The following is a 13,983-nucleotide window of genomic DNA, read 5'->3' as shown; positions in this document are numbered from 1 at the left end:
TCGTCGTCGTCGTTGTCGTAGAGAGGCAAAAATATTTACAGCAAACAACAACAAACATTTTCGTTATTATTATATTTTATGTACTTCGGGACTGTGTGTTCATACATACACAAACACAGAACGCTATCTTGTAGAACTGCTTGTTGTGTGTTGTGTTTTCCAAAAAAAAAAAAAAAAGTACAACGCGAATCGTGTACTATTGTGTTGTAGTGGCAATTATCTACCAGGTGACATACAACTTATAGCAGTAAAGTTTTAGCTACCGTGACACGCTGTTGCCGCGCGCGTTTGTTCCTACAAATAATATCTCATCATAATAATAAATAACTACAAAACAAAAGTGAACAAGGAATTTGATTACAAAAATTAACGAAAAATTATTTTTTGATAAGAAACCCGAAAAAATTTATTTGTGAAAAAAATTATAAAACGACATATCAACCAAAAATAATGGAAATAATTGAAGAAAATGATTAAAAAAAATTATTAAAAAATATTCAAAATACTTTCCGGCGTGATTTTTAATTTTTCACAAGTACCGACGAACCAAAAAAATTAAAACTGAAAAATTAACGCCGCAAAAAATTCATTGAAAAAAAAAACAAATTAATGGTTAAAGTAAAAAATTAACTCAAAAAAAAAATAATTTTAATAAAAAAAAATATTTATTTTTTTGCAAATATCAAGCAATTGCAGATTGAATGATTGAAGTATTAGTGAATGATCCGAGGCGATCCAATTTAAATATTGGAAGTAGTGATAAAATTATGTCATCAGCACATTTTGCAGCTTCATTTAGACGATCGCCAAGTATTCAGGTGAGTCAAAAAAATTCATAAAATAAAGTGAAAAAAATTAAGAAAAAAAATGTGTGTCAGTTTGAATCATTAGTCAATCAACAACATGTCCTTTAAAAGTTGTTTCTCATGTCTGTCAAGAATAAAAAGAAATAAAGATAAACAAACATCCTCAATGAAGGACCTCCATAACTCAAAACTTTATCTGTGCATTATCTATTTTTTGTTTTGTGACTTTAGTGAAGAAACATAAAATTTAAAAAAATTTAATCTACAAAAAAAAATATATTTTTATCCTTTTTTGTCAATTTTTTGACCAACATAAATGAAATGGAAGTAATCCAAAAGTCATGTATTAATTGTTTCATTTCCTTTCCTCCTAAAGAAAAAAAGTCTCAATAATAAAAAAGGACACACAAAATGACATATCTTTTGAATTTATTGTGTAATAACACATGCTCTCATGCTGTGTCCTCAACTCACAACGTTCCAAATTAATTGTAATAATGTTTTGATTTTTTTTTCTGTTCTGATTTAAGTTTTGTGACCTGAGTCTCCGAGACAGAAAAAATGTAGAGGAGAGAGAGAAAAAAAGGGAAAAGCACAATCTCCTAATAATAGAGATATTATTTTATTGTTAGTTAACATAAACATAACTCAATGGGCTTCTTTTTTAAATGTTTTCTTCTCTCCCGTAGTCTGTCCTTTGTGACACAAAAGAAATTGTTTAACGTTTTTATTACTATTAGAGAGACACATTTTTCACATGCGTATTTATTTTTTGGGTGTCATGAATTTTTTTTGAGACTTAATTCATTTCAGAGGTTTGTTGGTTTCCAAACATTTCGATTTTTGTACAAAAGAATAAACTGTGTGAATGGTTTCGTTGTTGTTGCTGAGGAAGATTGATGACTTCTTTTATATTTATTTGCGTACAAATACAAAAAAAATGTATTTTTGTTCAATTTTTAATACGCTTACACTCTCTTGTTGTGTTATTTTTAAATAAAATAAGCTTCTACACAACAAAAAAAATTAATCTAAATTTTATTTTTCTAATTTAAATTTAAAAAGTGTGTTGCTTGCCATTTTTTCGGGTCTTTGTCTCTTTTCTCATTGTTCAATGACGCTTGTTTACAATCAATTAGGGAGCTCATGAACTATCGACAACGACGAGGAGGGTCCAATCACTTCAGTTTTCTTTTCACTTAAAAGATACTTCCCATCCGAACTCGAAGATTGATTGTCATCCAAAAAAATCATTAGACCCGAAAAAACAACAAGGGGACATCAACGAGATTCACACAAGTTCAATAAGGAAAGAAAAAAAAATAAAAAGGAAACACTTCAAGATGTTTCTATTTAGTTTCCATTTATTCAGTAATTTGTCAAATCAGATCTCATTCATTAATAATTTAGTCAAAGTTTTTTTTTTTTTTGAGGAAACTCATTTCAAGAAAAAAAATTAAAAGTAAGAAAAAAAGGAGGGACAAAGGCGTTCAATCCAATTTAATGAATTTTTTACTCAATTAAACACACGGGACCTTTTTTGATCACCGTCGAAAAAAAAAATTGATTAATTGAGTTTCTATCTAAATTTTTTTTTTTGATTTTAACACCTCTTACGTTTGCAATTGAAGTCTAAATTGAACCCCATTTGAAAGAAATCAATCAAAAAATTGGCATTTCGTTACAGAAAAGATTCCGAATTGGCGTTTCCAATTGATTTCTTCTTGCAAGAAAGCTTCAAGTCAAGCAGTTTCATCGATTTTTTTCGTTCCTGTCTCGTCTCTCATGAAAGTCACACACACAGAGCCCGTAAAAAAGTCGTCATCGTCAGCGCATGTACAATTTTTACAACCAATGTATGTGAAAAATATACCGCACAGAATTCACTCTCAATAAACTTGCCGACGGCTATTATTACAACAACGAAATCCGTGTGTGTTGTTGCAAAATGAATGATAACAAGTTGCTCGTTGAAATCCGAGTATTTTTACAGATGAAATTCTATTCCTTAAAAGCTTTGTGTGTAATAAAACAACTTTTTTTCCAAAGATATTATTACAACATGAACAATTATTATCCATAAACAGTGCGCTCTGAAGCTATTAAAACAAAAGAAACGTATTGCGTGTCGATAATTTCTCCTAGTTAGTCAAACATACATGCATAAAAGTTAAACAACATTAAATATTTAAAAAAAACACATGTCACTTACATTTACATTCGCTCAAAAATAGCTAACAAGCCAAATTTCCTGCGGCACTGCCAAATTTTTTCACAAAAAAAATGTAAAATAACAATACTCGATGAATGAAAACAGAATGTTGTTTGCGAATTGAGGACGACACGAGTTGTTGTTAATTATAAATAATAAAAAAATAACAATTTTTGGATATTTGACACACAAAAAACCGTGTATTTCATGTCAATCTTTCAATAAAACGTTTATATTGATTTCATGACATGCATAATTGCTGTAAATTGATTAAAAATTGTGTCGTTTTGTAATTGCTCGGGCAAATTTTTCGAGCATTAAACCTATCATAAAATTTATTTTTTACGGAAAATTTTCAGTTTTTAATTAAAAATATTTATGATTAAACATCCGGTGAATTTTTGTACAAAAGCGTGTTCTATGAATAACTTACAAAAAAAAACTTCGTAAATAATATATCCGCAAACGTTGCAATTTTTCATATTATTATTTTTTTATTGAAATCAACACCTTTTTCGAACACATGTAACTTACAAACACACAAAAATATAAAATAAAATAATTGATTAACATTTTAAAGTGTATACTTTTCGAAAATAAATTGACGAGTCAGCTAAAACACGCTTTTTTATTGCAAACGATGCATCAAAATTAATTTTTTAACACATTCACATGTGAATATGTGATTTTGCAGACAAAATTTTTTGCCTAATGACTATTGAATGAATAAATAAAAAAACATTTATTATTAATAATATTAGTTTTGCACACAAACAACAACAACAATTGTGTCGAAATTTATAGACTTGCAATGCAATGGCAAAAGATGTATTTTGCTACAAGACAAGACAGCAATTAATATACGTGTGTGTAGTCGTTTATAATTTATGCAAAAGTTGAGTCTTTAGTGTTTTTAGTCAAATAAAACATGAGATGTATTGAAGTAGTGTATTTTAAACAATAAGCAATTTGTAACGAAGTAAACGAGAAACATCATTAAAAGGTGTGAAGATTGGCCTATTTTGAGATTCTGTTTTTATTTTTTTTTTTTTAATTTTTTAAACAGAACGTTGACTCAAAATTCACGCTAAATAAAATATGTAAAAAAAAAATAATTTTGAATATTTTTTTTCCTTGAAGCCCATAACAAGTCATGTCAGTACAAAATAATACAAAAAAAAAAATATTCAAATTTTTGTCTGTGATTAATTTATGTACAAGCCAAACAAACAAAAAATGGAGTATTCGATGTTTTATTTATGTAAGGGAATATGTACATTTAATGGAGGTAGAGAGACAAAACGTAATTTGTATGTAAAATTGGGCATGAAAAGCAAGTAAATTTATAACATTTAAAAACACACGAAAAAATATAAATCGAGACAATGGGTAATTTAGTGAATGATTATGTTGTTGTCTATGAACAACTGAACAAACGAACACGACAGGAGGGGCAATGTCCAATTTCGATGATCGTCGTGAGCCTCAAAACAATTGCGCTACTTTCAAAATGGTTCCTTTCTAATTGTTACGAAAGTTTTTTTAGACCTCGAGTGAGAGCTAAAACATGGCTGTCAATCAATTCATTCATTCACTTTTTTTTTCAAGTGAAATAATAAAATAAATAAAAATGTTACAATAAAATCATTCATGAAATCTAACATTTTAAACAGCAGAAAAAATGTTGATTGTTTTGATATTCAAATCGTACAATTTCAAGTAATTGACAAAGTATTTTTTTGATACACTTCATGAAACAAGCAAAAATTTGTTATTTTTATTTTTGTTATTTAACATTTTTGTTGTGTTTATATGTAATGAAGTCGAAAATTTTCTACAACAATATCAATATCCGGTATATATATTTTAAAAATAAATAAATAGATTTAAAATTTCATTAATCATCCGAAAAATTTCCTCTCTCCCGAGTTCTATTCTTTTAATTGAATCCCAAATTAAATGGAACCAAAAACCACATAATGGTAGCATTATCTACTGTTTGTTTTGTTTACCCATCGAATCATCAAAAGTTTAAAGCAGCTCAAGCCAAGCGTCGATTTAACGAGATTTAGTGTGAAATGAATATAAAAATAATAATAAGGGAGACAAATTGTATTGATTTTTCGATCAATATATACATTTTTATTTATATTCATCCACTCACTGTTTACTTAACGTCATCATCATCGTTATTTATGAGTTTTCTGTTACTTTTTTGTATCTATTTATAGTTAACTGAAATTCAGTTAAACTTTGATACAACATTTTCGCATGAAATCTCTTGTCTCTTGACAAACATGATGTTCAATAAACCCCAAAACACGATGTAACATTTATTATCTACTTTACTTTACATTAATTATATGCGATGAGCTTAGTTAATGATGAATATTTATAACCAAAAGTCGTCTTCATTGAAACAAACTCAATCGATCGTAACGAAATCGCCTCAAATGGTCAGGTTGTTACTGATCATTAATTCTCACTGTTTGAAAATCTAGTTTCTCACATAAATTATCGTGAATATTTTCCATTCATTCGGATTTTCGGTTGTAAATTTTTTGTGTTTTTGGCAAAGATGGTCAAACCTCCTGTAAACAAACAAATAACAAAACAATAGGAATGACAACAATAATCATTGATCTAATTCTTCGCTCGCTTTTTTATCGTCTTCGTATGATTCTGACACAAAAACGAGACAAGAATGGTGTGAAATTTTTAATTTTTACCAATTTTTGACTTTTTTTGAGAGAGAGACAAGCCACAAACAACATTGTCCTTTTTTATTATGTTTTGGGAATATTATTACAAGAATCAACGTTGGACCTTACAAGATATAAATAAAAAAGTCCCTATTGTTCTCCCACAAAAAATACAACAACAATGTCATGTGTGTTGTGTGAGATTGTGTCACAAATTTACGTGTAAATGCATATCTTTTCACAATCTGATTCATCTTCATCTGTTGTTCAGTGTTACTCAGGTAATAATAATAAAAAAAAGGTTGATTTGTGTTCGATTATCATCGATTTTAAACAATAGAAACGTGTAAGGTGTGAATCAATTCACTTTTGGACGACAAATTTTTTGTTGGTTGCTGAATTTTTGTCCTCATAGTCTGCTTTGGTGGTCTTTTCGCACACAAATTTTTCGAAAGTCTCCGTTTGTGAATGAATGCAAGACAAAAAATTATCGATTTTTCAATCAATTTCTATGGTATGATGCGGTGATCTATCATTTCACGCAAGACAAGAAAGGCAAAAGAAGGCAAATCCAACATAATTCCAAATAACAGCAAGGAGAGATGATGATGAAAAAATGTCATAAGTCAAATATGTCCCGGTGTTTTATGCGAAAATACCGAAAGGAATAGCAGCAAGGCGAGGCGTAACATTTTGCACGTCAAAAAGAAGAAGAAACACAAAAAAAAACGGAGGAGAAGAAACGAAGACGAGAGACGAGGGTGCAAAAGCTATTAGTATCTGTTCCTTTTTCGTTTGTCGCTTCACTTCAACTTTATAGATGTGACAAATATTAAATGCATTTCGTCCAACTTGATGACAGCCAACCATTAACTATTTAAATTTATTCATAAATTTCTTCGTTCCCGTGTGTGGTGTGTCCCATACCATATCCAACAACAAAAAAGTTTTCTTTTATTCTCTTGCGCTCTCTCTCTACACGATGCTTTCTTGCTTTTATTTTATCATTTTTTATTTTATCGCGCACTGGACAGACCCTTCGTTTAATATTTATCTTCTTGTGCTTTTTTCTTGTACTATGTGCATTCAGTTTTTTATGTTTTTTTTTAAATTGAAACACAAAGTGAATAAAAAGAGGAGTGAGGGTCAGATCGCGCGTTGTTTTTTTTTTTTTGAAAGGACACTTTCTTACAGTTACCATCTGTTTAAATAGTTTATGTTTATTAATGTCTCATTAAAAGACATTTATTATTATTGCAAGTTGATATTTTACGCGCATCGGTAATTATCTAAGGGTCAAATCTTGTCGATGCATTTCACTGCTTTTCTGACAAATGTGATCTTGATGCGACATGACACCATGATGTTTTTATAATGATTTTGCAAGTTGTACATTTTTGATGATCCAGCAGCTATTTCCTGTTACTTTTGAAATTTCTCATCAGTCTAAATGTTGTAATAATATTTTCTTACAAAATAAATCTTTGTGACGATGTGAGACGGAAGAAACTCATGACTCGGCGAAATTTTCAGCTTTTCATATAAATTTCAAGTTTTTGTTTATTATTTAAAGAAAAAAGTCTTTATTGCCTTTCTTATTTAGTACTCCGCAGTTGATGTGAGTAGTTATAATAATATTATTTTAAAATAAAAGCATGAATAAAAGTTAAATAATACAAGAAAATAAACTACTTACGACCAAGTATGTATAAAATATGTATATTAAACATAACATGAGGCGTTTATTTTTTGTGTTCTGCTTTTTTCATCGCACAAATGTATACAATTATACACAAAAGGGGAATAAATTAGTCTTATGAGACTCCTCTTGACGAAGTTTAGAAACAACAAAACAATTAGGAAGTATAAGAGATGATGGGAAAACATCTCAGAAAACATAAAATTTATTTGTTTATGATGCTTTTAAGTTATATATCTTGTCATATCATATCGTAAAGACGATTCTTGAAGGGCTCGCAGTAACTGACCGCCATTTAAAACTCTTTTTATTATTATTAAACATCCTGTTTTATCGTTATATTTCGCCGTATTTATTTGTACAACAATATCATAAGTGTGTGCATATCATTCGCTACTTTTCGCGAATTAAAGAGAGCTGCGGTAGATCATTTATTATTGTTGCTAAAATAACATTCGTGTCTCCTCTTCTGTATATTTATACAACATACATTTAATAACAATAATAATAAAATAAAAAGAGTAAAATGCAATAAAATCATACTAATAACAATAATAATCATCATCCGCGCGTTATCATTTTACAACGAATGCAATATTAAACTTCTTTCTGTGTGTGTTATGAATAACATGCATATTTAAACAATAAAACAAAGATAAATAAATGTCTTTGAAACAGTTGCGACAGAATTTTTGCATGGAACTCAGCAGACAACAAGGAGTCAAATTTCATTCATTGACAAATTTTAGCTTTTTCTTATGAACTTGCGTCCTTCGATTGCAAATAAATTACATTTTTTCGATGTTGGAGGTAGATTTTTACTCGATGTAGATATCATAGACAAATATCAAACAAGAAAAAAACGAAGGAGAAAATAAAGTTAATATTTCTTAGATTTAAATTGTGATTTATTTGGTGTTGTATTGCCTTACAATGCAATAACTTACACTTAAATATAGCATACCAAAAACTTACAATGTCTCAAAAATTATAATAAGAAAAAAATATAAAGTACTTGTACATGAAAACATGGATTTCAGGGTGTGACAGTAACACTCTGTATCATTAATAACACTACCGAAACATAATTTAAAGCGATTTGTCTACGCGATTCTAATCTCCTTGGGATCGAAATTTTTATATTTAATCTTAAATATATTATGTGTGTATGTTAGCAAGGTCATACATTAATCATTTCTTAAAAAGATATTGTTTTAATATGGGAGAGAGAGTAAACGCGATGCCTCGCAGCGATATTCGGCAAAATTTCTTTGATCTCCTTTTGCGATATATATAATAGTATTATAAATGTACCTATATACGAAAAATGTCAAATAAAAATATTTTTAATATTAATTAAAACATAAACTGTGAAATCTCGTATTAAAAGCGTTTATGTGTCACAGCTTTGTGCTTACCATAAAACAGTCGCATGCACCTTTGCATGTTTTTAACTCAACATAACACATCAAAAGCCATCACACTCTTCATCATAAACATACAACTCGCTCGAAACACATAAAAAATATTTTAATTTTTTAATTACCTTGTTCAAAACAAAATTTTCAACGCATATTATTATGTTAACGTTTTACTTTTTTTTATTATTATTATTATTATTTCATTAAATTAAAATTGAATTGTAATACATGATGTAGTGTAACACGAACAGAACATATTTATTTAAAGTTTGCATGATTATTTTATTAAAAAATAATAAAAAAAAAATATATGTATGAAAAAAATTAATACATATGTATCAGAAAGCGATAATAAGCATGTGAGCATAAATATCATATAATAAAAATAATAATGATATTGTTTTAAACTCATCAGACAGGATGGATTAAACGTATTGTATATAAAATTATAACAATAATTAAAATTTTTTCGTACTTCTGTAACAGAAAAGAAAGAAGCAGAAGAAAAAATTCGAAGAGAGCGATAATGTGTCTGATTGCATGCATCATGATTTTAAAGTTTTTATCGAAAAATGTTAATAATATTACTTTGTTGCATTCTAATTATGTTAAAAATATTTTATATATATATATTGAAACATAATATGATTTATTAATCGACACATTTGCAAGCAAGCAGCAGGATGACTTCTTAAATGTATAATAATAAATACAATTTTAATCTGAGAGGAGGAATGAAATTTATTTATGATTATCATTTTTTCTTCCCATTTTTCCCATTCGGCATCAGACAACAATAGATAGAGGAAGTGAATTACTTACTCAAACCACAACCCAAACATTAAATGCACACCGTTCATTGCAAACTATGATGATGATATTAATAATGGCAAATAATAACAATAAAAGAAGAACACTCAGACAATAGATGCGGAAAAAAAATTCTCATCCTAAAGGAATACGAAACATTTTATTTCATTAAAGAGTGCGAGAAAGGGTCTTCTGTGGCAAATAGTTTCAATGAATCAACATGTTTTGTATGGAAAATCAATATTTTGGCACATTTTCATTAATCCTCATCCAAACAACAGTAAAGTCAGAAAGATATAATTTATCAAAAACTACCGGTTTATTAATGTTAATAATAATGTGTCTGTCAGAGACTTAATATCTACTGGGATTTGGAGACTAAAACGACAAACAGATAAATTTATCAGGAAACGTGTGTACTTTAACATGATAAATAACAGAAAGATGTGTTCTGATTCTGATCACATGAACATCGGGATTACTTTTGAGCGGCTTTTTTCAGAGAGATACTTTTTCAAACATATCCAAGACTCAAAAACACTTCTTGAAAACACCTTTCTCCGCACTGAAGATGTTTGTTAGAAACGAAATAGGATTAATATTCAGTGCAAATAATATATTTACTAAAAATCAGAAGAGCAAACACTCGAACCGTTCTTAATGTCATTTCGATTTCAACAAACAAATTTTTCGAGTATGAGATCAAAAGGTGCCCGATATTTGGTACCACGATGTCTAATGTTTCGGTATTTTCTAACATCTCACAAAACAAAGAAGAACGAAACGAAAGAAAAAACATGAGATTGGTATTATTTTAATGTTGATGACAAATATGAACATTGTTTGATTTGCATAAACTAAATCAATATCTCAGGAGAGAAGTTGAGGCATCTGTGTAAATAATATTTTTTTTTAGACTTTTTGTCTATTCTACAAAATTTATCTTAAAGTTAAGTCGAACGAATTTGATCGAAAATCGTAAGCGGCTTCCGCTCGTCTAGACCGTGTTTCTTTGAATTACTTCGAACAATTTATTTTTTTGAAGTTATTCGATGTGTAAATTACCGAGAACGGAGATTAGGTTTGATCTTTCCACGCCGCACATTTTTGCACATTTCCGGTTTGCCTAATTTTAACACCTTTTGTACATTTATTTTTTTGCCACATAACAAATAAACAAATAATCAGATAAAATTCTAATCTCCATTGAATCAATAACAACATGAATAATGAGTTTCTTGAACAACAAAATAAAAAAATACATTTTGCAACCGTTCGTTTGAAATTCGTTTCGGAGATCAGTACCATAACTAATCAGATTAGGAGGTTTGCTGACTGCTCACTTCGGATTAAGTGCATTATATGAACAGCAAATGGCATTGTTGTTCAATTTTTTTATTATTTATGTTTTTAAAGGGATATGCCCATAAAAAAAATAGGAAAAGGATAAAGTTTAATGCAGTCCAGAAAAACAAGGAACTTCCATTTTTTGAATCTTCTTTGAGCAGAGAGCTGCTTTGGATGTTGTTACAATTTGTTTCACATCATTATTATTACTTTTCTGTCATTGTTGTCAGAGATTAATAATCATCGTTGTTGTAGAATCGTCATGAACGCGTTATTATTTTTTCGAAATATTTTATGTTTATCTTATATTTAGTGCAAACAACATTTGTCCTTTTTTTACGACATCAACGTCGACGAATGTATCCTTTAATCGGATTATAAAATTCTGTGTTATTGTTAATAATATTATTTTAATAATATTTTGTTTGAATCACTGAACAACAAAAACTGATAGTAGTGTACAAACAGTGACATGAGAATTATTAAGAAGACAATTTTCAGTATTTCTCTTTTTTTTCAAAATTGATGAGAAATTTATGCACAAAAGACAATAAATTAGACGCCAAATAATGTTCTCACGATCCGCGATTTATCTCCATTTACACTCACACATCATTCTTACCTTTTTAAAATATCTACTGAAAAGTTAAACATGTTTAAACATCATGTCGTCTGTCAATTTCTTCCGTTTCAGTTAATGTTCATTCAAAAGATCGCGAATTGTTTTTTGTGTGTAAAAGGATTTAATTGCCACGCCTGATTTTTGATGATGCGAAATGAGTTTGTAAATGAATGAGACAAAAATGGCGTTTCTAACATGCATTAAAAACAAAGCGGCTCACTAAAAACAAAAAAAAAAGAAAGAAGGATGAAATTTATTTAATATGCACTCAGGCATGAATAAATTATAATAGTGGCTCTCATATATGTACTCTTGCTTGTTCGAACATTTTCTGCACTCATTCACACACAAACAAGCGACACACACGGATTTGAATAAAAATAAAATAAAGCGTATTTTTTTATGTTCATAGACTTGTCCTGGCTGTTTTTTAAACTTTTATCCTTTTTTTTCTCCTCATACACTCACGTGAAACAAAGTGTGATTTTCCTGCTTTAGCGTGTTTGTCAGCTACTCTTCTACCTGGAACAAACATCGTGTTCTCGCCGCGCCCGTATCTAACTACACATGTCGCCTTTTTTGTATTTAAAACTTTTATAAATCCCTTTTTTGTGTCATTTTTTTGCCACTCGGATACAACACATGTCCTCTGTGTGTTTATTATGTCGTCTCCGAAAAAAAAGAGAGACACATCGCAGAGACATGTTCAATTAGTGTGATTTGGTTCGGCGAAAAAATGGCGGATGCGAACAGTAAAAACGAGGAATTGTCCTCGAGACATGTGTCAGGGAACAAAAAATGTGGTTTGATTTCGTTACCTTGTATTACAACTTTTTTTTTTGAAAATCTCTTGAATCTCTGAAAAAATCGCTCATAATTAATTTGTTACAAAAAGACGAGATGAAGAGAGAAAAAATAACCAATCGATGTGCAGCACACCCAATTGAGCACAGCATGGGGGCCTACATGGTAATTAATTAAATGAATTGAATGAACAATAACTACACAAATGTAGGCTGGCAAGTAGCTTGTAACAACTCACGACTTTATATACTTTGAGAACAAATATTGCTTTGTTAAAAAATATATACGTTCCTCCCGCATGAAAACGAAACATTTATATGTAAAATCTTTATTAAGTGTTTGTTTCTTCAATGGAATCCATTTTAAATGTACTTAAAATAATCAAACTACTTGAAATATTTGAATTTTAAATTTTGGTTAATTTAACATAAAATACGCGAGAATGCATTTCGTCATAAATAAAGTTTGAACTTGACCATTCTGGGTCAAAATTGATGTATTTTGGATGTCTGTTCTGTTCCAAAAGCAAATAAAATAAAATAAATTAAACTCACTCATTCAGTCAGACGCATAATTAATCTTTTTTGTTTGTTTTATCATCGCTCGCAAAATATTTGTATAATAATGTGTGTACAAAAAAGAACATTAAAGAGATTAATTTTTCGGTATGTTTGAATTTTTGGTGTGATTTTACGCGAAAAAAAAATTTAAAATTATTTTATTATTATACAAAGGTATTGTTTTTAAAAGGATTAACATGTTTATAATGTGATGGCGATGACAAGACCAAAAGTTGTTGAATATTAATGATGATTTATATTCGCTTCATTTTTAATTTTATTACTATTCGATTCGATGTTATCTGATTTCCAGAAAATTAATTTTTTTCATACCAAAAACAACCTTGATCATGACACTTCTTGCGCATCGTCGGTATTTTCCTTTACTTTTACACACTTTTTTTAATTGAAGGGTGCTCGATGTACTTCAATATCTTGCAACATTGTATCAATCGGACCCATTGACTGAATAAAACTTATAACTACAGTACAACAATTCATTTAATAATAATTACATTTGACTCGAGATACACATTGGCAGAAAAAACAACATAATTCATGCATTGCATCATAACATGATATCACTTAAAAATATATTTTTTGCGTTGTTGGAATGCGTGATGATGAACAGGAATGCCCTGTTTATTTTTGCACCTGAATGCGCGTTCACAATTTTTATTGCTAACAACATACATTAAAGTTGTTATCGTGGATGTTATTAAACATTATAATTAACTATGAAATTGATTCCCGAGAAAAAAAATTATTAATACTAAAAATGTTTATTTCCGCGTGTGTATGGGAGTCAGAGAAAAATAGATCAACGTCAAAAAATTAGCTGTCTCATTAATAAGTTACATTAATAGTACATTAAAAAATCAGTGAGTATGAATAAATTAGGTGCGTTTTGCATGTCATACTCCAATTTTTTATTTTTTTACATTTTGTACAAATACGACGCCAAACAAATAAGTAGGCGGAATTTGCCGAGAGAGAACTT

At 29.2% G+C, this 13,983-nt stretch overlaps 1 protein-coding gene across 1 annotated transcript in view; it reads left to right on the top strand.

Annotated features, from left to right (window-relative positions):
- Positions 1-644: 644 nt before the first annotated feature.
- LOC134831415 (homeobox protein araucan) overlaps positions 645-13,983 on the top strand; it is a 32,942-nt gene continuing 19,603 nt past the window's right edge. Inside the window, exon 1 of the mRNA XM_063845141.1 lies at positions 645-818. Coding sequence (XP_063701211.1) covers positions 702-818 — 117 coding nt within the window. The 5' untranslated portion in view covers positions 645-701. The remainder of the gene's footprint in view (positions 819-13,983) is intronic.

This window comes from Culicoides brevitarsis, chromosome 2, assembly GCF_036172545.1.
Source record: "Culicoides brevitarsis isolate CSIRO-B50_1 chromosome 2, AGI_CSIRO_Cbre_v1, whole genome shotgun sequence".
NCBI lineage: Eukaryota > Metazoa > Arthropoda > Insecta > Diptera > Ceratopogonidae > Culicoides > Culicoides brevitarsis.
The sequence above is the reverse complement of the archived record's forward strand: the minus strand, read 5'-3'. Positions and strand labels throughout refer to the sequence as shown.